This window comes from Alosa alosa, chromosome 24, assembly GCF_017589495.1.
Source record: "Alosa alosa isolate M-15738 ecotype Scorff River chromosome 24, AALO_Geno_1.1, whole genome shotgun sequence".
Lineage (NCBI taxonomy): Eukaryota > Metazoa > Chordata > Actinopteri > Clupeiformes > Clupeidae > Alosa > Alosa alosa.
The window spans coordinates 24083209-24108321 of NC_063212.1; the positions used below are offsets into that span (position 1 = coordinate 24083209).

At 45.5% G+C, this 25113-nt stretch overlaps 1 protein-coding gene across 7 annotated transcripts in view; it reads left to right on the forward strand.

Annotated features, from left to right (window-relative positions):
- The first annotated feature begins 23530 nt into the window (after positions 1-23530).
- Positions 23531-25113, forward strand: part of LOC125289293 (serine/threonine-protein phosphatase 2B catalytic subunit alpha isoform) — a 145527-nt gene continuing 143944 nt past the window's right edge. For 3 of the 7 annotated variants that reach the window (XM_048236042.1, XM_048236045.1, XM_048236043.1), the window contains exon 1: positions 23531-23831. In XM_048236042.1, coding sequence (XP_048091999.1) covers positions 23771-23831 — 61 coding nt within the window. In that variant the 5' untranslated portion in view covers positions 23531-23770. The remainder of the gene's footprint in view (positions 23832-25113) is intronic. The other 4 variants (XM_048236044.1, XM_048236046.1, XM_048236047.1 and 1 more) reach the window with 3 other exon arrangements.

The window sequence follows — 25113 nt, forward strand, 5'->3', positions numbered from 1 at the left end:
AAAGGCAAATCACCCGTGAGAAACATCAAAATTACTTGTAGGATACAACAACATGGTGGACAAAATGTGTAGGATTGTGTGCATGAGCAGGATTATTGTTTTAAAGTGGTCGTTTTCACCTCTTTCTTTGTATTGAGTGATGTTGTGAGTGCCGAGTTACACATGAATAGTGCTGAACCTCAGCCCGCATGTTCCATTTAAAGACACGACAAATTGTATAACATGGCAGCAGGTGTGTGAAGAGGGCACGAGAAGAATACCCCCAAAAATGTCAAACGAGCACAGTCCACTCTGCGTTTAGGCTGATGAGGCCTGAAGCACTCTTAACATCCCCGCCATCACTATTAGGCACACAGTGACCAACAGGAAAGCAGAGCGCTCTTTATTTTTAATATTATTAAAGTAGGAAACACAAGCGCACTCATCTATTAGTGGGACTGGGTTTGGTAGGAACAACAATACTCACAGAGAGAGAGAGAGACACACACACACACACACACACACACACACACACAAAAGGGGAAATAAAATGGTGATTGGATGCTTGGAGAGAGAGAGATAGAGAGAGAAAGAGAGAGAGGGAAATAAAATGATGGTTGGATACTACAGACAGATTTACACTATGAAACTACAGACAGATTTACACTATGAAACTACAGACAGATTTACACTCTGAGAGTAAACTCTGACACTACAGACAAATTTACACTCTGAGACTACAGACAGATTTACACTCTGAGACTACAGACAGATTTGCCTCTGACACTACAAACAGATTTGCCTCTAAGAGTACAGACAGATTTGACAGATTTGCCTCTGACACTCCAGACAGATTTGCCTCTGAGAGTACACTCTGAGACTACAGACAGATTTGCACTCAGACACTAGACAGATTTGCCTCTGAGACTACAGACACACACACACACACACACCACACACACTCACACCACACACACACTCTGGTGATTACTAGGGACTGGGACACTGCTGTGTGGGCAGGAGGGACCAGGGGAACACACAGGGGATGCTGGGGGAAAGATGTTGGCGCAATCCAATCCAGCTAGCGGAGTAGAAAAGGGTAGAGATTGCACACACACACACACACACGCACACATACACACATGAACATACATACACACACAAACATACAAACACACACACACACACACACATTCAATCACACCTGTATCTCTCAATCAAATCTATTGCATCCATACACATACACACACACACACACACACACACGTACTTACACAAACACACACACACACCACTACATCCAGGAAAAGTACAATTACTCACTTCTGACATTTATTCACAGATACTCCACACACACACACACACATGCACACACCCAAATACACACACACACACACACACACACACACACACACACATACAGTATACTGTACATGTAAATGAGACTTATGCATGTAAATGAGACTTACACACGAGACCTGCAATATTTATCTGAGTGTATGGTCATGCATGAACACACACACAAACACATACACAGCCACACACACACACACACATGCACACTCACACAAACACACTCACGCAAACACACTCACACAAGCACACAACCACAAACACACACATGCCCAAGCACACTCACACAAACACACCACACACACACACTCACACAAACACACCACATCTTGAATTTCCCCTTGAGGATCAATAAAGTATCTATCTATCTATCTATCTATCTATCTATCATAGCACACTCACACAAACACACTCACATAAACACACTCACACACACACACATACACACACACACTCCTCTTTTCTCTCTCTCTCCTCCTGTCCTCTCCTCTCCTCTTTTCCTCTCCTCCTCTCCTTCTCCTCTCCTCTCCTTTTCTCACTTCTCTCCTCTTCTCCTCTCCTCTCCTGACTTCTCCTCCACCTCTCCTCTCTTCTCCTCCTCCATGCGTGTGTGTGTGTAGATGATAGATAGATAGATAGATAGATGAATGCTTTTATTGATCCCCCAGGAAATTCAAGGTCTCAGCAGCAGCATACATACAACACAAACACATTAACAGCAGAAAGAGTAATTAAAAGTATATAATATAAAACACAACTAACAGTAAGGACAGTAAAAGATAAAGAATATGCTAAATATACTAAAATACAAATTATACTAACACTTAATACAAATATATAAAAATATACTAAAATACAAATTATACTAACTAACACTTCTAAATCTAAATAAATTCTAAAACAGTATCCACATAGTGGTGATTAATAAATCAGAGGCGTTTTGCAATGACCTGAGGCAGGGACTGAGCCTGTGATTCTCTGTGCATAGTAAGGTATGGTAAGGTGCTCTAAAGGTGCTCTGTGTGAATGTGTGTCATGGTGGTAGTGCAATGGTGATAGTGGTCATGGTGATAGTGCAAATGAGTAAGTCAACAGTGCAACAATGCAGAAATAAAGTAAAAGTAAAGTCTATATATCTATATATTTAACTATTTAAGAAAATTTATAAGTGTGGCCACAGTTCGGCTGTGACATGTGGAGGGGGTTATGCATATGTGCTAATGTGCTAATATAGCACGCAAACAGCAGTGAGACATAAAGACAGTGGTACAAGTGGCTAGTGGACAGACAGTACCAAACATGGAGGGGTGGAGAGGCAGACAGACTATGCAGAGAAGTCTATCTCTCCTCTTCCCTTAAGTGAGGGCATTGAACAGTTCAATGGCCCTGGGGACAAATGACTTTCTTAGTCTGTCAGTTGTCAAGGCAGTGACCGAAGTCTCCAGCTGATCAGGCTCTTCTGCTTAACAATAGTGCTGTGGAGTGGGTGACACTCATTGTCCAAGATGTTGATCAGTTTGTTCGGGGTCCTTTTGTGTCAGATGGTGAAGTGATGCACTCCAGTTCAGCTCCCACTACAGAGCCAGCTTTCCTTACCAGCCTGTCAATTAAGCCCACATCCTTCTTCCTTGTGCTTCCTCCCCAACATACTACTGCATAGAAGAGGCGCTGGCAACAACAGACTGGTAGAACATCCTGAGGAGCTTACTGCACACATTGAAGGACGCAGCCTCCTCAGGAAGTACAGCCTGCTCTGTCCTTTCTTGTAGAGTGCATCAGTGTTGGCGTGTGTGGTGTGTGCGCGTGTGTGTGTGTGTGTTTGTGTGCGTTGGGGGAGAGGGTTGGCATCAATAGAGTGTAAAGAGTGTGGAGACTGTGTGATGTATGCCCTGTTGTTGGTGACAGTGTTTTGATTGGAGTGTTGCATAGGGATGGGAGGTCCTGGATCGTCTCTTTTCACTACTTGATGAACACATTCTGAGATGAGGTCACCAGATACGCTTTGATGAGGTCACCAGATATGCTCTTTAGGGGTGTAGAATGGTGATTACTGGGCTTCTGCATTATTATATAAGTGCTGGGTTTCAGACATGCTGTGTGGCATCTTAGACGTCTCTATCTGTCTTTCTCACACACGCACACACACCCTTTGAGCATGGCAATGGAAAGAAGTGGTTTTGCTGGGCGTGTTTTGAACCTGTAGATGGGAAGATGTGGTTTTGAAGTAATTGCGACCAACCAAACCTCAGATAGGACCTGACTGTGTGTGTGTGTGTGTGTGTGTGTGAGGTGTGTGTGTGTGTGTGTGTGTGTGTGGACCTGACTGTCCATTCATTTGCTTGTTTGTTTTCCAGTATGGTTTCTCTCTCTACCCCTCTACTCACTTTCCCCCTCTTTCTCTCTCTACCTCCCTCCTTCTCTCTCTCTCTCTCCCTTCCACCTTCTCTCACTCCCTCTCTTTCTCTCCCTCCCTCCTGCTCTCTCTCTACCTCCCTCCTTCTCTCTCTCTCTTTCCCTTCCACCTTCTCTCACTCCCTCTCTTTCCCTCCCTCCTGCTCTCTCTCTCCCTCCTTCTCTCTCCCTTCCACCTTCTCTCACTCCCTCTCTCTCTCTCCCTCCCTCCTTCTCCCTCTTCTCTCCCTTCCACCTTCTCTCACTCTCTCTCTTTCCCTCCCTCCTGCTCTCTCTCCCTCTCTCCTTCTCTCTCCCTCCTTTCCTCTCTGTGTCTCTGTGTATCTGTTCTCCACACTGCCATATGGTGGCCACTGGGCTTGTCTCTCTGGATCCGTTGTTCTTTATGGTCTGCCAGTCACCAGCCACACACACACACACACACACACACACACACACACACACACACACACACACACACACATAGGGAGAGAGATAGAGTGAGAGAGTCACACACACACACTCTCACACACACACACACACACACACACATACATATATAGAGAGATCCCTTGTACCTGTATAATTGCTTAGATCCTGATACTGTACTTTTATGTAACAATTGCTTTGGCAATACAAGTGTCATATTTGTCATGCCAATAAAGCACCATTTGAATTGAATTGAATTGAATTGAATTGAATTGAGTGAGAGAGAGAGACACACACACACACACACACACACACACACACACACACACACACACAACTCCATTAATTTGGTGCACATCGCAGGGAATTGCGTCATCACCAGGCCATTGATGAGCTCCAGTGAGGCTCTGCCGCTGCTACTGTTCTCTCCCGAAGCCTGAGGACAGAGAAGAGGTTCTACTGCTGAGGAAGAGGAAGAGGGAGAGGAGGTTCTACTGCTGAGGGAGAGGAGGAGGGAGAGGAGGTTCTACTGCTGAGGAAGAGGAAGAGGGAGGGGAGGTTCTACTGCTGAGGAAGAGGAAGAGGGAGAGGAGGAGGGAGAGGAGGTTCTACTGCTGAGGGAGAGGAGGAGGGAGAGGAGGTTCTACTGCTGAGGAAGAGGAAGAGGGAGAGGAGGAGGGAGAGGAGGTTCTACTGCTGAGGGAGAGGAGGAGGGAGAGGAGGTTCTACTGCTGAGGGAGAGGAAGAGGGAGAGGAGGAGGGAGAGGAGGTTCTACTGCTGAGGGAGAGGAGGAGGGAGAGGAGGTTCTACTGCTGAGGGAGAGGAGGAGGGAGAGGAGGCTCTACTGCTTCTGCTGCTGCTCTCTGGGAACACCACATTACAGTTCAGCACTAGTACTGGGAACACCACATTAGAGTTCAGCACTAGTACTGGGAACACCACATTAGAGTTAACCCTCTAACCGCCCATGTTGCAATATTGCGACAAGCGTCATTACTGAATAAAACAGACGATAGACGCGAGTACAGTGTAAAATCTCATTTGTACTCTTGACCACTAGTTGGCAGACACCCAGAGCTTTGATTCAAGCTCAACCTTTTTTTTCAAAGTTTTCAGGAAGCTCGCGAAAACACGCGAGAAATACACAAAGAAGACGTGCATTTCCTCCATAACTGTGTGAAGCGGAAGCGATGTGGGCCTTAGTTTTGCACAAATTGAAGCAGAAATACACCAAATGTTGAAAAAAAATTCACGTGTGATGAAGTCTTGGGTCTGTTATTCACCTATTCTGATTCTGAAGGAGAATATCTGCCTTTTGGAGAATATGATCGATCGTCTATTGACTATTGACGTCTATTGTAGTGGTGATGATGATGATGATGATGATGGTGATGGTGATGATGATGATGATGATGATGATGGTGGTGATGGTGATGATGGTGGTGATGGTGATGATGATGATGGTGGTGGTGATGATGGTGATGATGATGATGATGATGATGGTGGTGGTGATGATGATGATGGTGATGATGATGGTGATGATGATGATGATGGTGATGATGGTGATGATGATGATGGTGTTGATGGTGGGATGATGATGATGATGATGATGATGATGATGATGGTGATGGTGATTATGATGGTGATGGGACAACGATGAAGATTGAAAAGATGAAGATGATGAAGTTGACGACGAAAGATAAGGATGACAACGATGATTGAAAAAGAGAAGATGAAGATGAAGATCTCTCTCTCACACACACATGCATGCACACACACACACACACACACAATCTCAAACCCTCTCCCTCACACAAACACACACACACCCACACACAATTTTTTTCCCCTCTCTGACACAGACACACATACACAAACACACTTACAGTATTGATGAAGTGTTATATGAGGTTGAGAGATAGTGTGTGTGTTTGCGTGTGTGTGTAAGAGAGAGAGAGAGAGAGAGATGCAGAGAGTGACAGATTATAAGTGTGTGTGTGTGTGTGTGTCTGTGTCTGTGTGTGTGTCTGTGTATGTGTGTGTGTGTGTTCTCTGGCGGTCCATCTGCTGTGGGCTTGGCGGAAGCTCCTTTATGACCGTTGAGTGTTTGACAAGTGTTGTATGTGACGGCTGCTGTGATGGCTTTAGTGCCCTTAATGACGACATGGCTGTCCTCAGCGATAGCAAAGTGTGTGTGTGTGTGTGTGTGTACATGGCTGTCCTCAGCGATAACAAAGGCCTATCAGTGGCCTTCTTCACTACGCCAAGGAGTAGCCAACACCATAGCAGACGGGCCACAGCTAAAGTGTGTGTGTGCGTGTGTGTGTACATGGCTGTCCTCAGCGATAACAAAGGCCTATCAGTGGCCTTCTTCACTACGCCAAGGAGTAGCCAACACCATAGCAGACGGGCCACAGCTAAAGTGTGTGTGTGCGTGTGTGTGTGTGTGTGTGTGTGTGTGTGTGTGTGTACATGCCTGTGTGAGTGTTTAGCTGTAATCGGACAGCTGCTGATAGCAAATGAGCACAGTGTTCCAAGAAAGCATGATAAGACTGGTCACAGACACAACAGTCCCTCCCCCAACAGTGTCATTTCACACACACACACACACACATACAAAAACACACACACACAAACTTTTTGTAATGTTTGCATAATTATATATAAACTTTATTACAGGCTCAAGGCCCACAGAAGACAATACTGTACACAGATCAATAAAACATCACACATTCATATATACACATTCTATACAGCAACAACAGAAGAATAGAGCTAATGAAGGCACAGATACCAGTGTTCCCATATTTTTGACATGTACCTCACAGAGCTACGACTTGGATCTACTATCTGAACAATAAGCTCATTCATGGATCGGTCCAGCCTGTTCATAAACTTGAAAGTGAGATTTCTCACCAAAGCCATGAAAGTAGTTAAACCCAGCCTACACAGACACACACACACACACATACACATACACACAGTCATAAACACATTTACAGATCAGAGCCAGATCACATCCGGATCAGAGCTGTATCAGAGACATATCAGGGCCATATCAGAGCTATATCAGAGCCATATCAGGACCATATCAGGGCCATATCAGAGCCAGATCACAGCTGGATCAGAGTTGTATCAGAGCCATATCAGAGCCATATCAGGGCCATATCAGAGCCATATTAGAGCCAGATCAGGGCCATATCAGAGCCATATAAGGGCCATATCAGGGCCATATAAGGACCATATCATTAAGCCCAAGCAAAAAGAGTAACAGAAGGCCTCTCTCTCAAATGGCCATGAATTGGCTTCTTATTAGATTACTCAGGACCTCTTAAACTGATGGACAACCATTTACCATTGGGATCAATACACTGCACTGCACTGACCACTGGCCTCCCAGCCTACTCCACACAGAGATGGTGGCCCTTCCTGGCCCTCTCCCAGCCTACTCCACTCTCCCAGCCGACTCCACAGAGATGGCTACCATGGTTACCATCACTGGCCTGCTCTCGGATCACTCTCTCCACAGAGGCTTTCAGGCCATTACAACTGCTGCTGGCACTACAGAACTAAACACGTAAGTGAACTGAATTGAGTTGAATGGAATTGATTGCACTCTGTTGCAGTACAAACATATCATCTCCTGTGTATGCGTGTGTGTGTGTGTGCGTGTATATAGGTGTGTGGTGTGTATGTGTGCGTGCCTGCATGCGCGCGTGCGTATATTTGTGTGTGTGTGTGTGAACGTGCGTGCATCTGTGCGACCATGTGTCAGTGTGTGTGTGTGTGTGTGTAATTGCAAGATTTACGGTTTGACTGTCTGATTAAAAAATCACATGGTGATTTCTGGTAAGAGATAAGAACTGAAATATGTATGAGTGTGTGTGCGTACAGCTAATAATGAGATGTGTTTATGAGTGTGTGTGTGTGTACAGATAATAAAAGGCCATCAATCCACATTGAATTGTAAACTCCACAACAGGCAGATAGACCCACCCACACACACACACACACACACACACACACTCATTAACACATCCACACAACCCTGTTACATAATCTCTACTTGCAGTCCTGATAAAGCCTTGAGGTTTTAAGCTGTCTGTAACCTGGCCTGTGTCTCAGGGTCAGGTATGTCTATCATACCTGTGGTCTGTGTGTGTGTGTGTTTGTGTGTGAGTGAGTGTGTGTGTGTGTGTGTGTGTGAGAGAGAGTGGATGTGTGTGTGTGTGTGTGTGTGTGTGTGTCTGTCTGTCTGTGTTTGTGTGTGAGAGTGAGTGAGTGAGTGTGTGTGTGTGTGTGTGTGTGTCTGTGTGTGTGTGTGAGAGTGAGTGTGTGTGTGTGTGTGTGTTTGTGTGTGTGTGTGTGTGTGTGTTTGTGTGTATGTGTGTGTGTTTGTGTTTGTGTGTGTGTCAAGTCAAGTTTATTTATATAGCGCATTTCATACACAGAGGTCATTCAATGTGCTTTACAGAAACAAAATCCAACAGTAACAACAAATGAAAGCGTAAAAGGTTGTTGTATTAAACAACACTTGTGGAGGATGTGACTGTGCATTATAACACCGAGGATGTGTTAATAAAAGTATGCATTATAACACCGAGGATGTGTTAATAAAAGAATGCATTATAACACCGAGGATGTGTTAATAAAAGAATGCATTATAACACCGAGGATGTGTTAATAAAAGAATGCATTATAACACCGAGGATGTGTTAATAAAAAGAATGCATTATAACACCGAGGATGTGTTAATAAAAGTATGCATTATAACACCGAGGATGTGTTAATAAAAGTATGCATTATAACACCGAGGATGTGTTAATAAAAGAATGCATTATAACACCGAGGATGTGTTAATAAAAGTATGCATTATAACACCGAGGATGTGTTAATAAAAGAATGCATTATAACACCGAGGATGTGTTAATAAAAGTATGCATTATAACACCGAGGATGTGTTAATAAAAGTATGCATTATAACACTGAGGATGTGCATTGATGTGTTAATAAAAGTATGCATTATAACACTGAGGATGTGCATTATAACACATAAAAAGTATCCATTATAACCAGGGTTCTAAATTAACACCCGCCAACCCGCCAAATACGGGTTCAAATTCATTTTGGCGGGTGTTAATAAAAACTTACTAGCCAGTTTGGCCTGTGATGCATGAGGCATTACATGCATGATACATAAGGCTCTGTTTTCGGTCATTTATCCCCCTGGCAGTACTTCCTACATTTCACATGAACACTGTGCCGTAATGCTACGTGATGACGTTTCATACGCCCTATGGCTGCGCGCAGTTTGCAGTGAAACCAGCGTGAGAGACCATGGAAACGAACGGAGCGTCTACTGGTAAACACACGAAGAAGAAGAACGGAGCCAGAGCAGGAGCCTGGACACAGAGGAGGGAGTTAGCTAGTAAAGTAAAATAAAAAGTAGGGCTGTCAAAATTAATGCATTAATCGCAGCGATTAATTTTGAAATATATAACACGTTACAAAATATTAACGCATTTAATTGTGTTAGCGCATTGTGTTTAGCCTACCTATTTCCTTTGTGGGGGGCTGATGTCATGTATCTGAAGCAGCTAGATTGTTTATTTTATTGTCTATGGAGTAAGCTGAAGATGGAGAGGAATGTGAGGAGCTTGTAGGCAAAATGTTTCAGTTTAAAAAAGCTGCCTGATCAGTGATCAGTGCTGCCACTACCACCACACACATCACGCACTATGCATAGGGCACCAAGAGACGGAGGGACTCTGACTAACATTTAGCCAATAAATAGTAGCTTTAATGCAAACTGTTTTTCACTCTTGTTAGAGAAAGTTTACAATGTCAACATGAACCAACAGCATGTTACATAAAGATGATAGTTTGCGCACGAAAGGGAGAGAAAATTAGTGGAAGGTTCCAGCTGCCTTGTCATTGTTGATGATAATTGATATCTCCTTTTATTTATAAGAAACTTATAAAATGAAATCATAAAGGCAAAAAAATATTTGGTTAGTGGAAATTCTGATTGGCTGGTAACTTTAGAAAGATACCAGGCACATTGGCTGGTGACCAAAAAAAGTTCATTTAAAACCCTGATTATAACACTGAGGATGTGTTAATAAAAGTATGCAGTATAACACAAAGGAAGTGTTAAGAAAAGTATGCAGTATAACACAAAGGAAGTGTTAATAAAAGTATGCGTTATAACACTGAGGATGTGCATTGATGTGTTAATAAAAGTGTGCATTATAACACTGAGGATGTGCATTGATGTGTTAATAAAAGTGTGCATTTTAACACTGATGATGTGTTAATAAAAATATTCATTATAACATTGGGTCTTCTGAAGGACGATGTATGAAACAGTGAATGAAATGCAGTGTGGCAGGCCTAAAACACATCCACACACACACACACAAACACACCCAGTGCGCCTCCGTGTAGGTGTAAGCGAGTCACTCTTTTGATCCCGTGAGGGAAATTTGGTCTCTGCTTTTATCCCAATCCGTGAATTAGTGAAACATACTCAGCACACAGTGAACACACAGTGAAGCACACACTAATCACGGCGCAGTGAGCTGCCTGCTACAACAGCGGCGCTCGGGGAGCAGTGAGGGGTTAGGTGCCTTGCTCAAGGGCACTTCAGCCGTTCCTACTGGTCGGAGTTCGAACCGGCAGCCCTCCGGTTACAAGTCCGAAGCGCTAACCAGTAGGCCACGGCTGCTCCATCCAGCCTGGTCTTCAACCAGCCCAAAAGGGCACATGTTACCCCCGCTGCTCATCCAGCTACACTGGCTACCTATGGCCGCCTGCATCAAATTTGAGTCTTTAACACTTGCATTAAAAAGTAGTCTCCGGTTCTGGTCCTACCTACTTGGATGCCCTCATACAGACATACGCTACCTCTAGACTGTTACGCTCCTCAGACGAACGACGTCTAGCTCTACCACCGGTACGCTCGGGCCAATCCAAACTTTTCTCATCTGTTGATCCTCGTTGGTGGAACATGCTACCAGTTCCTACTAGAACAGGGACATCCGTCTCCATCTTCAAAAAACACCTGGAGACCCAGCTCTTCTTCAGAGAATATATCCTCTCGTTGTCAGGATCTGGCCTGGACTGATGACTTTGTGCCACCCTGGTGGCCATTCTGTGTATTGTTTTCTGTCATGTGCTCTGTGTTTACCTGTCTGGTCTAGTGTCACTGTCTCCACCCCTTTTCCCTTATATGGTCTGCACTTCCTGTCTCGTCAGTTTCCCTCCATTTCTGCTCACACCTGTTCCCTGTTATTGTCTTGTTAGTCTGGTCCAGTCCTCTGTCTTTCTGTTAATTAGCCCATTTCACAAGATGGGGCCGCTGTGAAAATCAACTTCCTGTGGAACAGCACTGTCCCATAGACAGCAAAAGAAAAGTCCACAGGAAAGACAAAAGCCTTGCCAATAATGATGCCAATTAAGGCATCATTAACATCAACGAGGTCAGACACCTGGGGCCTATTGCACAAAACTAGGATAAGGGATTAAGCCGGGATATCTTGGTTATCCTGGCTCAATTTATCCGTGATCCAGTTGCACAAAAGCAGGATAGGAGGCAGCAGGATATGTTATGGTATAAGTTACCATGGCGATTTATTCTGTGGAGCTAGCCTGCTCCAGACCAGGCTAAGTTCCAGGATCTATTTAATCTCATCCCTTATCTCAGTCAGCAGTCACCACAAACGGAAACCAATAGTTATTCCACTGCCCACTACACATTGTTATCACATATACCTAGACCCACTGTCATTATTTAAACGTTTGTGATCATTAATTAACTTTTACATACTCGCCATTCCCGACCTGTAATGCGACAATGTGACGTCACGGGAGTGCCTAACCATTTTGTAGAAGAAGCAATGAAGCCGCTCTAGTTGCCATGGTGAATCTGTGATCGGTGACGGGGTCTATTTGAGGGAGCCGTGAGCGCGCACTTATTCAGGATAGGTTTCACCTAGCTTGATGAATCTTAGTCTGCTCATCCTGGCTTGCTCGTTGTGCAACCAATTAAGCCTGTACGCACTTGTTTTGGATTCATTGAGGGCAGCTCAGTAACTTATCCTGGATGCCTTAATTCTGCTTTTGTGCAATAGGCACCTGGACACTGTGAAATAGGCTTATTGGTCTGTGTATTTCTACCCTCCTGTTTCTCTGTTCTTTGTCGGTTCGTCTCTCTGTTTTGTTTAGTCAAAGTCCTGTATGTAAGTAAGTCTGTAAATGTCAAGTTTGTAGTTATAAATAAAGTGTGTTTGCCTGTAATTCGGCCTGGAGGAGTCTTGCGCTTGGGTCCTAATCGCCTACCCTGGCACTCGTAGCACTACAGACAACTAGCCTTCCTAATTCTAGCACTATAGACAACTAGCCCTCTTAATTCTAGCACTATAGACAACTAGCCTTCTTAATTCTAGCACTACAGACAACTAGCCTTGCTAATTCTAGCACTACAGACAACTAGCCTTGCTAATTCTAGCACTTATCACCTGACTAGAACTGACACTGTAGTACACAGTACGCCGTGTTTGGAAAATAGGGTCCCGCTGGATTTTCATGTAAAAATTGATTTTTTTGCATATTTTGCTAATATAGAGTCTAAGGAACTCTAAACTTTTTTTGTCTTCAATTTTTCACGATCCATCTTTAGTGTTTTTATCTGTATGTTTTAAAATAAGCGATTATATCTAGTCCGAAAAGTGATTTTCATCTAATTTTCATTTTAATTTTTTGACAATTAATTCCACTTTTTGCACACAAAACCCCCAGATAATGTAGAAAGGTTGTTGGTTCTAAAACAATATCCATAGTTTTCAAACTTTGAGTGTCTGAAAAGTGGAAAAACACTTCTACTCTTGTTGCCTATGTCAAAAAACTATTTTTTAATCTTTGCTTTTCTTGATGCTTTCCTTGACCTGCCATGTCACTCTATTGTCTGATAAATTTGTCTTGTAAATAATCTATAATAGTACAGGCAACACAGTACACAATAGGTGTCATAGGCATGGGTAGTTGAGTAACAGTAGGCAAAATTAACAAACAAAAGAATATAAGGTACAGACAAACAGACAAACCACGGATGGCCCTCTCACAGCCTGAACTAAAACAAAAACAAATAACTCAAGGGAAAACATTGCTCAGACACTAAACCATGTGCATTTGCTCTCTTTAAAATCAACGGGTTATCCACAGCCAACAGGCCGGGCGTGCGAGAGAAGCAATGAAGTCTTAGAATTAAGAATAAAGCCATGTTCTTCCAACAACAACAACTACAAACACCCATGCGCAAAAAAATTAAAATGACCGGCATTGTTCTCCCAGAGAGGAAGCTACGTATATGATCACCACCCATGGGTGGGCGTGTGCGCCAGCGCTGCAGGTCAGCCTTTCCACATACACACCTGGCTTTAAAGTTCACTGTCCTGGTAGCATACCTATCTACTGCCAAGGCCTGAAGGGGACGGGGAATATTTACGTCTGCTACATCTCAGAGAACCCATGTGAAACAGACTGTGGGAGATGGAAAGGGTTTGAATGCTGTCCGGCAGTATTATGAGTGGAACGTCTTAAGGGAGCCCTCTTCCCCATACAGCCTGATCTTATAGTGTGTACCAATTCCATCAAGACACTCCACAATTTCATACTTGGTAGACACCCATGTATCCTGGATTTTGTGGCGACCGTGGAAATGGTTCTTGCAAAAGAGTTTGCATGTACATTATATTTAGCAGACACTTCTTGACCAAAGTCACTTACATACTGTATGTCAGCTATATTGCAAGGGATCGCATTGTCCCCGGAGCAACTTGGGGTTAAGTGCCTTGCTCAAGGGCATAACAGTGAAAGCCGGGAATTGAACTGACAACTTTCAGGCTACTGCACCCTAGCCCAGCTCCTTAACCACTACACTACCACTGGCCACTAGAAAAAGACTAGTGCCAGGTGGTAATATGGGTACAGTGTCAGGACCGCACATTGCAATCTCCCAGAAGAACTAAATTTATTGAGTTAAAAACATAACACAACGTTTCGACCCACCAGGTGGGTCGAAACGTTCTGTTATGTGTTATGATTGAAGTGTGCGGACAACTACTCTTCTTTCCTTGATAAGCTTTTTTGTCCTGCACCTGGCCTCAGTGAGGTGGGATGTGCATACAACCACTTTGAAGAGGACTACAGTGTTAGGACCACCATGCCTACGATATGCCGCAGCCTCTTCTAAGTGTCTCCTAGCACTAGCATAGACAGAAGTCTGGTAATCTTGATATTGCACCACCCAATCAGTTGGTGGACTGTCCCTGTGGTCACCTCCAGTATTTCCAAGTAGGTGGTCGACTGGTAACTGTGGCTTCTGACCGAACATCAGCTCGTATGGGGAGTGCTGTGTGGACTGGTACACAGTGGTATTATAGGCGAACAGGAGCTGAGGGAGCAACTGGGGCCATTTACGCTTCTTTTCAGGGGGTAAGGTCCTGAGCAAGTCATGAAGTGTCCTGTTGAAATGTTCACATTGACCATTCCCCTCTGGATGATAAGTGGTGGTTCTAGTCTTTGTTATGATGTACAGTAGGTGTCACACAGGTGCTTCAACAGCTCCCCCTCAAAGCTGTGCCCCTGATCAGAGTGGACTCTCCTTGACACACCATACACATAGAACCATCTCTGTTCTTAGCTACGATGGAAGCTCTCTGATCAGGGGTGGGAAAGGCCTGGGTAAACTTTGAGAAAACATTTGTGACTACCAGAACATTCTCTTGTCCTGTGCTAGCCCAATCCAAAAGAGTAAAGTCAATGGAGATTATCTACAAAGGCTTAGTGGCTAACATATTTCCCAAGAAGGTTCTGGCTTGGGTTGTCTTGCTTTAGCAACCACACAGTGCTCACACTCAGAACGCCACTTTTGCACCTCGTGCCACATCTGGGGCCAGTAGCACCTTTTGTCATATCAAATCTGTGGTCCCTCACCACCCCCAGATGGCCGTGGTTGTTGTGTAGGCTAGTGAGCACTTCGACTCCAAAGACCTTTAGCAGTAAAAGCTGCAGCACTGGATCCCTGGAAGGAGGAGCCTGGATCGCTCGGTACAAGGTCCCATCCATTTCCTGTATTTGGAACCACTGCTTTATCAACTGTGGACTTCCCTTGGTTCACTCCACTTGTCTTAACGGGTATGTGGTCGTCCCTGTCACCAAAACCACAGGTATCTGGAAATACAGGGATCAGTCCCTTGCAGGACTTTCAGGCCTCTTTTAGTTCGACCAGGGATGGTGTCCACCATACAAGATTCTGTCATCCATACCACCAACCATAGGTGCACTCGAGGCTTGCATGTTGCCTATGGCAAGTGGCATGGGGACGTCCAGGCCGTGTTACACAGATGGCAAAGTGTACCCTAGAAAGGGTATCGACATTGCGATTAGCTTTCCGGGGACGATATTTGATGTTGTAATAAAGAGGGCAAGCTGAGAAACCCAGCAATGTTCCAGAGCGCCCAGTTTCGCTGACTGCAGGTATTGGAAGGGATTGTTGTCAGTGTACACGGTGAATGTGTTGCCCAGGAGATACCTGTGTTTTTTTTCCGTGATTGCCCACTTGACTGCAAGGAGTTTGAGTTTCATGGCACTATAATTTGACATGTTCCTAAGATAAAGGGACGACTGAAATCGGCATAACCTAGGACTGGCGCTTGAACAAGCCATTATTTTAAGGCTCTGAATCCAAAAAAGTTCTGAAGGCAAACCTGAATCCATAAACATATATTTTCAGAAAACTTGTAATGCAAAAAAATATTGCCTCTACATAAATAATCAACTAGTAAAGTTTCATAAGAATGTAAAGCGTTAAAGAATATAAAGAGTTAAATTTTTTACTCTATTCACCCGTTCTATGTTGCCTATGGAGGCCAGTTTTAGGCCGCAAATGCTAATTAGCAGGTTTAAAACTAAAAAATCAGCTAAGTAAATATGATATTCAGAATCAGCACCCAAAAATTAGGCAGAATACCCTCTTTACCAGTGTTTTCTCACATTTGACCCCCAAGTGATAGTAGTCCCAGTCTTAATTATGCATTATATAAATGATGATGTCATCTAAGTGTGAAAATGGATCGTGAAAATTTGAAGACAAAAAAAATCTTCTTCCTTAGACTCTATACTAGCAAAATATGCAAAAAAAAAAAAAAATTTACAAGAAAATCCAGCGGAATTACACAAGACACCGTACTACTGTATAAAAACAGCAATCACTGATGCACTAACTTGCTCTTATTGAACTCTACCCCTTTAAATTGTTTTAGAATTGTTGGGAGAATTGTTTTAAGTTTTAAACTGTTAACCATGTTGTAAATCACTTAAAAAGCGGGTTAAAAAAAGCTTAAAAAGTGTCAGCCAAATGTAATGTAAAGGGCTTTCAGATATAACCTCCAGAGTATATGCGGAGGTTTGTCAAACGGAGGTCCTACCCTTCGAATGATTCAGATATGATGCTAACCTGCGGACCTTATACTGACCTTATACGGACCTATGTGTGAACGACATACACGCACATTACAGAATCTCTGTGTGGTTGTCGAGAGAGGGGTGGCGGCTTGCAGGTTTCGCAAGAGGCGAGATATGACGCAGAATATATGCTGCCACTGTCACAGCTGTTTTTTTTGTTTACAAAATGTATGCATTATGTAGGCTAAAGAAGAAAAATCCATTGCGCGTAGGGGTAAACACATGAGGTACAACATAAAGAAAGACTATACCAGCTACCACATACATGACAAGGTAAACGCAATTACTCTCACTAAAACTAACATCAACATTACACACACACATACACTGCACAGCACCATGGGAGTTCAGGCTAGTGAGTTTCGGGGAAATGCCTTTCTTTCTCTCCGGGCAGTACACCCAAACTTTATCGCCGGTTTGGAACTCCTGGCCGCGACAGCGCGTATCGTAACCTCGCTTTTGACGTATTCCAGCTTCACTCATAGCCTGCCGGGCCAACTCGTGTACTCCTTTCAGTCTCTCGCGTAGCTGCTTGTAGTATTCCAGCCCTGGCTTACCTCCAATCTCCGCTTCCGGAGGCGAACCGAACACCAAGTCCACCGGCGTGCTTAGCTCTCGCCCGAACATCAGAGCTGCCGGTGTGCATTTCGTTGACTCTTGCACTGCTGTGCGATATGCCCAGAGCACCAGGGGCAAGTGTAAGTCCCAGTCCTTTTGTCGGCGGTCGGTCAATATGGCCAGCTGCACTGCTAGCGTCCGATTAAACCGTTACACTAGCCCGTCGCTTTGTGGATGCAGAGGTGTCGTTCTCGTTTTCCGGATGCCCATGCGCTGGCAAACCTCAGCAAATACCTCCGCCTCGAAATTCCGCCCTTGGTCGCTGTGGAGCTCTTCCGGTGCCCCGAACTGGCAGAACATCTCAGTGACCAGTCTGTCCGCTGTCGTCTGGGCGCTCTTATCTGGCAGTCATACGCCTCCGGCCACTTAGTGAAATAGTCCATAGCTGCACGTAGCGATTTCCCCGCTCTGTGACTGGCAGAGGGCCCATGATATCGACAGCTACCCGCTCCATGGGAGCCCCGACTGCGTATTGCTGCAACGGAGTGTGAGAGCGTCGCATGGGGCCCTTCTTCGCTGTGCAGGCAATTCAATGTCCAGCCTGCATCCCGGCCAATAGAAGTGGCTTCTCAGCCGACGAAGAGTTTTTGCAATGCCGAAATGAGCCGCCCCCACTGCCCCATGTACCTGTTCCAGTACACGGGCTCGTAATCCAGCAGGAACCAGTCAGTCCATGGTGGTCGCTGACCGGCTTCGATCCATGACCACACTCGGCCGAGCGTGACGTCCTCCGATTGCGCCTTCCGGATCTCCTCCCTTGACATCACGTCCACCGGCGACTGCGCGTCTGCAGTGCTGTGTTGTGGCGTTGGGCTGCGGTGCGCTGTCTCCGGTCTCTCGATCACTGTAGCTGGTAGCGGAAGGCGGCGAGACGACCTCGGGGTGCTGCTGGTGAGTGTTGACTCTCTCGCTGGCGTGAAGCTGGCGAGCGGTGGCTCTCTTGATGGCGCGGCGCTGGCGAGTGTTGAGTCTCTCGCTGGCGTGCTGCTGGCGAGCGTTGGCCCCCTCACTGGCGTGCTGTTGGCGAGCGTTGACCCTCTCATTGGCACGACGCTGGCGAATGTTGAAAACAGCGACTCTCTCTCTCTCTGCCAGCGGTGATGCAGCCTGTAGCCGACGAGCGAGCTCCGTTTGAGCCGCAGCCAGGCTCCTCTCCTCCCTCCGGTGGCAGTGCTGGCACTGGTCTGCTGCACACGGACGCCTGGACTGGGAGTCCGTGTTGCCGTGAAGGCGACCCGCCTGGTGTCGAATCTCCATGTCGTAGTCTTGGTGCGCCTCCAACCAGCGAGCCAGCTGGCCCTCTGGTTCTTTGAAGTTCAGCAGCCAGGTGAGCGATGCATGGTCCGTTCTCAGCAGGAACCGTTTGCCGTAGAGGTAGGTTCGGAAATGGCGCACTGTCACCACCACAGCCAACAGTTCTCTGCGGGTCGCGCGGTAATTCTTCTCCGCTTTCGGTCCAGTGGCGGCTGAAGTATCGACCACCTGCTCGCCCTGCTTCGCCTGCTTGAGAGGGGCGCCCGGCATACGTCGCTGGCGTCTGTGTCCAGGATGAACAGCCGTTGAGGGTCAGGGAAAGCGAGCACTGGGGCCTCACATAAGCGCCCTCGCGGCAGCGAATGCCGCGTCACACTCGCGTCCACTTTCGAAGAGCTGGCCTTTGTCGTCAATCGATGCAGCGGGCTGGTGACTGTAGCAAAGTCCCGGATGAAATGCGGTAATATGGCGCCAGGCCCATGAAGCTCGCAGCTCAGCACCATAGCGGAACAGGTCCAGCGTCTCACCGTCTCCACCTTAGCTGGGTGGGGTGGCCACTCAGCGGCCCCCGACATGGCCCAGGAACCGGTTTGCCTCTGGAACAGGTGGCACTTTTTGGGTGCAGTTTGAGCCCAGCACCCGTATGGCGTCGAACACCTTCTCCAGATGTCCTATGGCACGGTGAAGTCTGTTGCATGACACAGGATGTAAGCCCAGGTAAACCCGCGCAGCATGTTAGGTGGAATGCCCGCCAGGACAGCTCCTGTCTTCGGCCAAGCTTCCGGGGCTAGCTCAATCTGCCAGTAGCCACTGCGTAAGTCCAGCGAGCTAAAACAGCAGGAGCCAGCAATGCTGTCCAGTGCATCGTCAATGCGGGGGAGCGGGTAGGAGTCTTTCGGGTTACCTGGTTGAAGCCTGTAGTCAACACAGAACCGCCCACGAGCCGTCCTTCTTCGGGCCAGTACAGCTGGCGCAGCTAAGGGACTACTGCTTGGCTCTATCACTCCTGCCGCGGCCATTTCCTTGATCTTTTCTTCAGCTGTTTGTCGTTTGGCGAACGGTAAGCGATGAGGGTGAAGTCGAATGGGCAGGGCATTTCCAGTGTCAATATCGTGTTGGACCAGGCTCGTTCGGGTGCAGTCCTCATCTCTTGCGGCGAAGATGTCGGTGTACGCTGCTAGTAGCCTCTGCACCTGGCTACCCTGTGCTTCACTCAGCCCCTCACAGCTACGAGTGCAGAGTTAATTTACGGCTTGCCTTGTCTCTACAGAGGGCCGCGCTCTCTGAGCGGAAAGTGGTGTTTGCTCAACCTCCTGTGGCCGGGGGTGGGTCTCTTCGTCACGGTCAAGCTGCAGGCTGGCTCCGTCTGCTGGGCCCAGCAGGGGGCCATGGGCGAGCGCGCTGTCGAAGAGCCGTCTTGGCAGGAAACTCATCATCGCCAGGGCATCAGTTGCAGCTTTCTCCTCCTGTCCAGTAGGGGTCGTCATCCCACTTCTGACACCAACGTAACAAACTGCAAAGTTGTCTCAGAATGGTTTTATTGGTTACACACCAAAACACATGAACGTCATTACACAGGCAACACAAAGGAGGTCATTTAAACAAGCACGATACACAAATAGGGTAGTCACATACAATACACGGGGTAAACACATGAGGTACAACATAAAGAAAGACTATACCAGCTAACACATACATGACAAGGTAAACGCAATTATTCATACTAAAACCAACATCAACATTACACACACACACAAACACTGCACAGCACCATGGGAGTTCAGTCATGAACCAGCTAGGCTCAGTTCACTACAATACATTTATCTGTTTTCAATGTTTTCAATTACTTGGCTATGGAACCCAAAATCTGGTTTGCGTTGGAGAGAACATGCACAAACTTTATGGTACCAGCCAATTCAGTAGGCTAACTCAAGACTTCAAGGCCATCATATACAATGTTTTTAAACAACAAACAAAGTACTAACATAACAGTGAAGTGGTTCGTTTTTTCATGGTTTATGTGAGGGGTGCATACCCATCGTCACGGTAGCGAGGTACTACCTTTAGTATACAAACGGACTGAGTGTCATTGTTACCTGTGTGTGTTTGTCTGACGTGTCTATGTGTTCAGTTCACCTCCATACTGTTGTAAAATCCTTTGTTAACATTGTCATTCATCATACACCTCTGCCGTAATCCCATAGCTGTTTAACTAGTCGACATACCATCAAACACTACGGTGATTTATTGCATGCTACCAAACACTATCATTACATCGCTTACTATTTACAATCATTTACTATTCACGTCACATATTCTGTTGAAATAACCACACAACACAAATGTCTTTGTCTTAACTGTTCCGTTTATTTTTAGCTCAATAGATACATGTGTTATCACAGCGTTATGTTTGTCTTACCGGTGTTTCGTCTTGTCTCGTCTTGTTTGTATAAAAAGAATGTGTGCCTTGAATGTCAGTTTAAATATCGTTGAAACCTCGGGTCAACGGAAGTGATTCATAGTTTAGTGAATTTATATTTTTAGCTGTTTCATATACGTTTTGACTATGTCAAATGGAGCATGGTGACTAATGATATTTTATATGTATTTCTAGTGTAATAGATTGATTGGTGATGGCTGTATTAGCTTTTTCATGATGGATTACCTGGAACACCCCTGTCTTTTGGTTTAGAGTTGGTATGTGCCAATCTTAGTGGTGATTCTCAGGCCTATTTATACTGTGTCAGTCAGTTTATAGGGAGAGCAGTAAGTGACAGGACATGAGTCCTATTTGCTCTCTGTGCTATGGTGACTTGTTTGACTATCATGTCAATTTCATTTATTGAAAGTATTTTTTTTCTATTTTTTTCTTTTGTTTATTTTTGTTATCCTAATTGCCAAATATTGGCCTTATTTGGGAAAAATAAAAATCCCATCATCAAACTTACTCCTCTGCGTTCTCCTGAGTGTGACCAACTAGCTCAAGACTGTACTTCCACACTTTACCCTTCAACAGTTTATTTTTCCAAACGCATCCTCTCCCCATGTGTCTACTGCATTTACGTAAGGAGCTTGGAACAAAGTTGGCTTTTTTTCGTTTTCATTTTCTCTAGGCATATTTATGCTCAACAAATATCGGGCTCAGCAGTCATGAGAAGGCTATGAACAGAAAATCGACCATGTTGGCTAACAATTTATTAAATAAACTGTTATTGTCGTCAACAACGTCGTTGTAGGCTACTGCCTTTTCAGCGCCTTCTGCTTATGATGATTTGGTCTTTTGAATTCCTTTGGCCTTGCGATGCAGTTGTAGGCTACATCAAGGTGTCTCTTGCCGTTCCCTTCATGTGTTCTATCACAATGCTGTCTGCCCTCATGGACAGTAGCTTGTGATGTCTGCATCTTTCCAGGTCGGAGATTTTCTGGACAGCACCATGCCACTCTATCATGACACTGGCATTTATGTCAGATTTAAGTGCCCCACCACATGGGCCTTACAGAAAGAAAGCGTCACCGTGCGCCCTCTCACTAGGTGTGAATTTTAACCGCATGTTCTACGCTTTGTTCAGACACAGAACATTTACATAATGTCCGGAGGAAATACTAGGGGGGGAGTAGTAGAACAACCGGCTAAATTCGGACTTCCATGTGAATGTTTATGTTGTTCAGATACAGAGACCGTTTAGCAACCGCAGAACCTCTGGTGTTACACGTATGTCTGAAAGACCTAGTAATGTCTCATGATGCTAAAGGTGTTTCATGATGCTAAAGGAGTTTCATGATGCTATGGGTGTCAAAAGGTGAGCAGAATTCCTGCAGCAGTAAAAGATGAAATTTGAATGTGGGTAAAGTTACACTGTGCATGCTTGAGGCACTATGTTTTGACAAGAGTGTCCCTACTCAGGTTTTCGCCACTACCACAACAAATGCTTTTTGACAAGCATGACAAGAGCTCCTCTGCCACTTTATCCTCCTGTCAGAAATGGGTTTTGTGCTATGTACACTGCATGTGACCCCTCATTATTTCACTAGATCGTTCTAGTGACTTCACAGCTCTTCTCTGCCTATGCCAACAAACTTCACCAACATCTAGGAATATAAAGTAGCCAAACTCACAGTACAACCATAGAATCAGTAGCAGCACAAAATACCAAGTTAATCGTGAATGCATGCTTGAAAATTAATTAATGTTGCAGATTGGCAGCCTATTGTAGCTCCTCATTTTGTCGACTTCATTATGGACCTCAATTAATTTGTTTATTATACATTTCTTACACACATATTATGGCGGGCAATTGTGGCATAATGCTTTGACATTGAGACATAATTTAATTGTCTTGTGTGCTATTCTCAGTTTAGGATTAGTGCACGGTCACAATAGCCTGGTTTATGTATCATTATGTAGTCTATTAGACTGGAAACATTGAGACAGGGACAGGACAACGGCTGGACTGTGAGGCTCCATTGTTATTCAGGGGGGATTGAAATAATGAGCGAATCGAGTTAATTTGTCCGTGCTGGCTGCCGTGATAATCCTATTTAGTTGCGTCCCTGGTGAAAGGCGCTCTAACCATCCTTCGCCACTACGACAGCCTCTTCCACAGGCCTGCATGTCTATCCACCAAGAGGAGCCTTCTCGTGCCTCACTTTCACACGACTTTTTGGTAAACAAAATCGTAGGGCTTCTGATTACAGAGTTTGGAGTCACCACACAAAGCTGTCACACAGCGAGCAGTCAGTAGTATGAACGAAATACACACACACACACACACACACACACAGCCCTCCAATTGCAACTCAGCAGTAGCAAAGAGCAGCGACTATCTGTCCAATTGACACTCAGCTAGCGGGAGGGGCTGACTCCGCGCTCCAATCGCCTACAGCGCCAGTACTTCTGAAGCGCACAAGGTTTCCTCCAGTGCCGTGCGCAGCTGTGACAGGGGGGCGTAACCGTGCGCGGCGGCGACGTTAGGTTGAGCCGCCAGTCGCGGAGAAACTTGTTTCACGTCTGCTGTAAATCACACAGAGCCAACAGGACCAGCGCTGAAATTTGTTACCCTGTTGCGAGTATTTTTGGCGAGCGATAGCAGCAAGTGATATCACCGCGGTCTGCCGTTTGGGAAGAAGGGAGCAGAGTGTTTGAGCAAGGACTTAACGTTTCGCCGGATCCTTTTCAGGCACCAGTTTAACTATTAGTGCATATTTTATAATTCAGTGGAAATGTCTGAAAACAAGCCGAATGATGATCCGAAGTTATCTACGACGGACCGGGTGGTCAAATGTAAGTATTCATGCTCTGTAATAGGCGATCGGCATGGTTTTCTTGGCTATTTTAAGTGCAAAAGGGTTTTAATGTCAGCTGCAAAGCCGCCAGTCCTCAGTGCTGCGCACTGCCTGGGGCATTGGTATAGATCTGTAATATGTGTGTTTGGTTGTGGAGGAAAAAGGGTGTTAGCCGGCTGGATTAGTAAAAGTAGGAAGTAAAGGTAGTTATTGAGTGATCGAGTTGTAGTGAGAAGTCTGTTATTCGGAAATTGTCACGTTTCGATATAAATTGTTTAAATACACAAATTTAGTCATACACCATTATTTATAAACATCTCGTTTGTGCATGGTTAATGCAAGGTAGTTTTTCTTTTTTTTTGTGGAGTTGGACATGGGGTATCTGACGCGGCCGTAGCCTACAATGCATGAGCGACATTGCACAATTTCGCCCTGCATGTCACAACCACCACGACTTCTTATTTGAAGCTCAAGTTCAGTGCATCGAGTTTTTAAAACCTCCCCGGACGCTGTTGACATTGTAGCGTCAGTGACTGCGTCTCCAAACAAGCCCCCCTTTTCCACGAACTAGCTACCTTTCTACCAGCTGAGCCGAGCCGAGCCGACCCTTCCCTGCCTGCTCTCTGTTGTGATGCAATTCTCCTCTCTCTTCTTTGTTCTGCTCGTGTGCTGGAAGGGCAACCTGAGGATCTGTCATTCCATTCCTTTTTCCTCACACCATCGAAAGAAACCGTAGAATGAGCCCTCAGAAAGCAACGGTTACCCTACGAAACACAGCACACATAAGCCTCATAATTAATCACCGAATTGCTGTAAAAACAACGGTGGCCGTCAGACAGACACTTATCAGAGCCGCACTCATAGTCGCCGGGTGCAAGATATGGAAATAGTCTGCATAATTGACCACCGGCATCCACCTACACGGGCTGCATGCTGCGGGAATGTGCGGTTAATGTCCGTGTTATTGAGGGGGACCTCCGTTCAACGCAGGTCTGCGTCAGACCCGGCGGCAGACACAAATTCACGGACGGGCATTACACCTTTCCAGGGGGGGCACGGGAACTTAAATTGATCACGGTAGTTTAAGCTTACACTTGACAAAACATTCTAATATGAAAATATAGATGCAATTGTTGTAAAATGGTGCAGCTCATTTAAGAGAGCCCCGTGTGCAGGGATGGAAAGAGAGAAAGCGAGAGGGGATATGTGTGTTAGAACTGAGATGCGTGTGGAAAGTAGACATGCTGTTGAGACTGGAGCTACTGTAGCCATATTCAAAA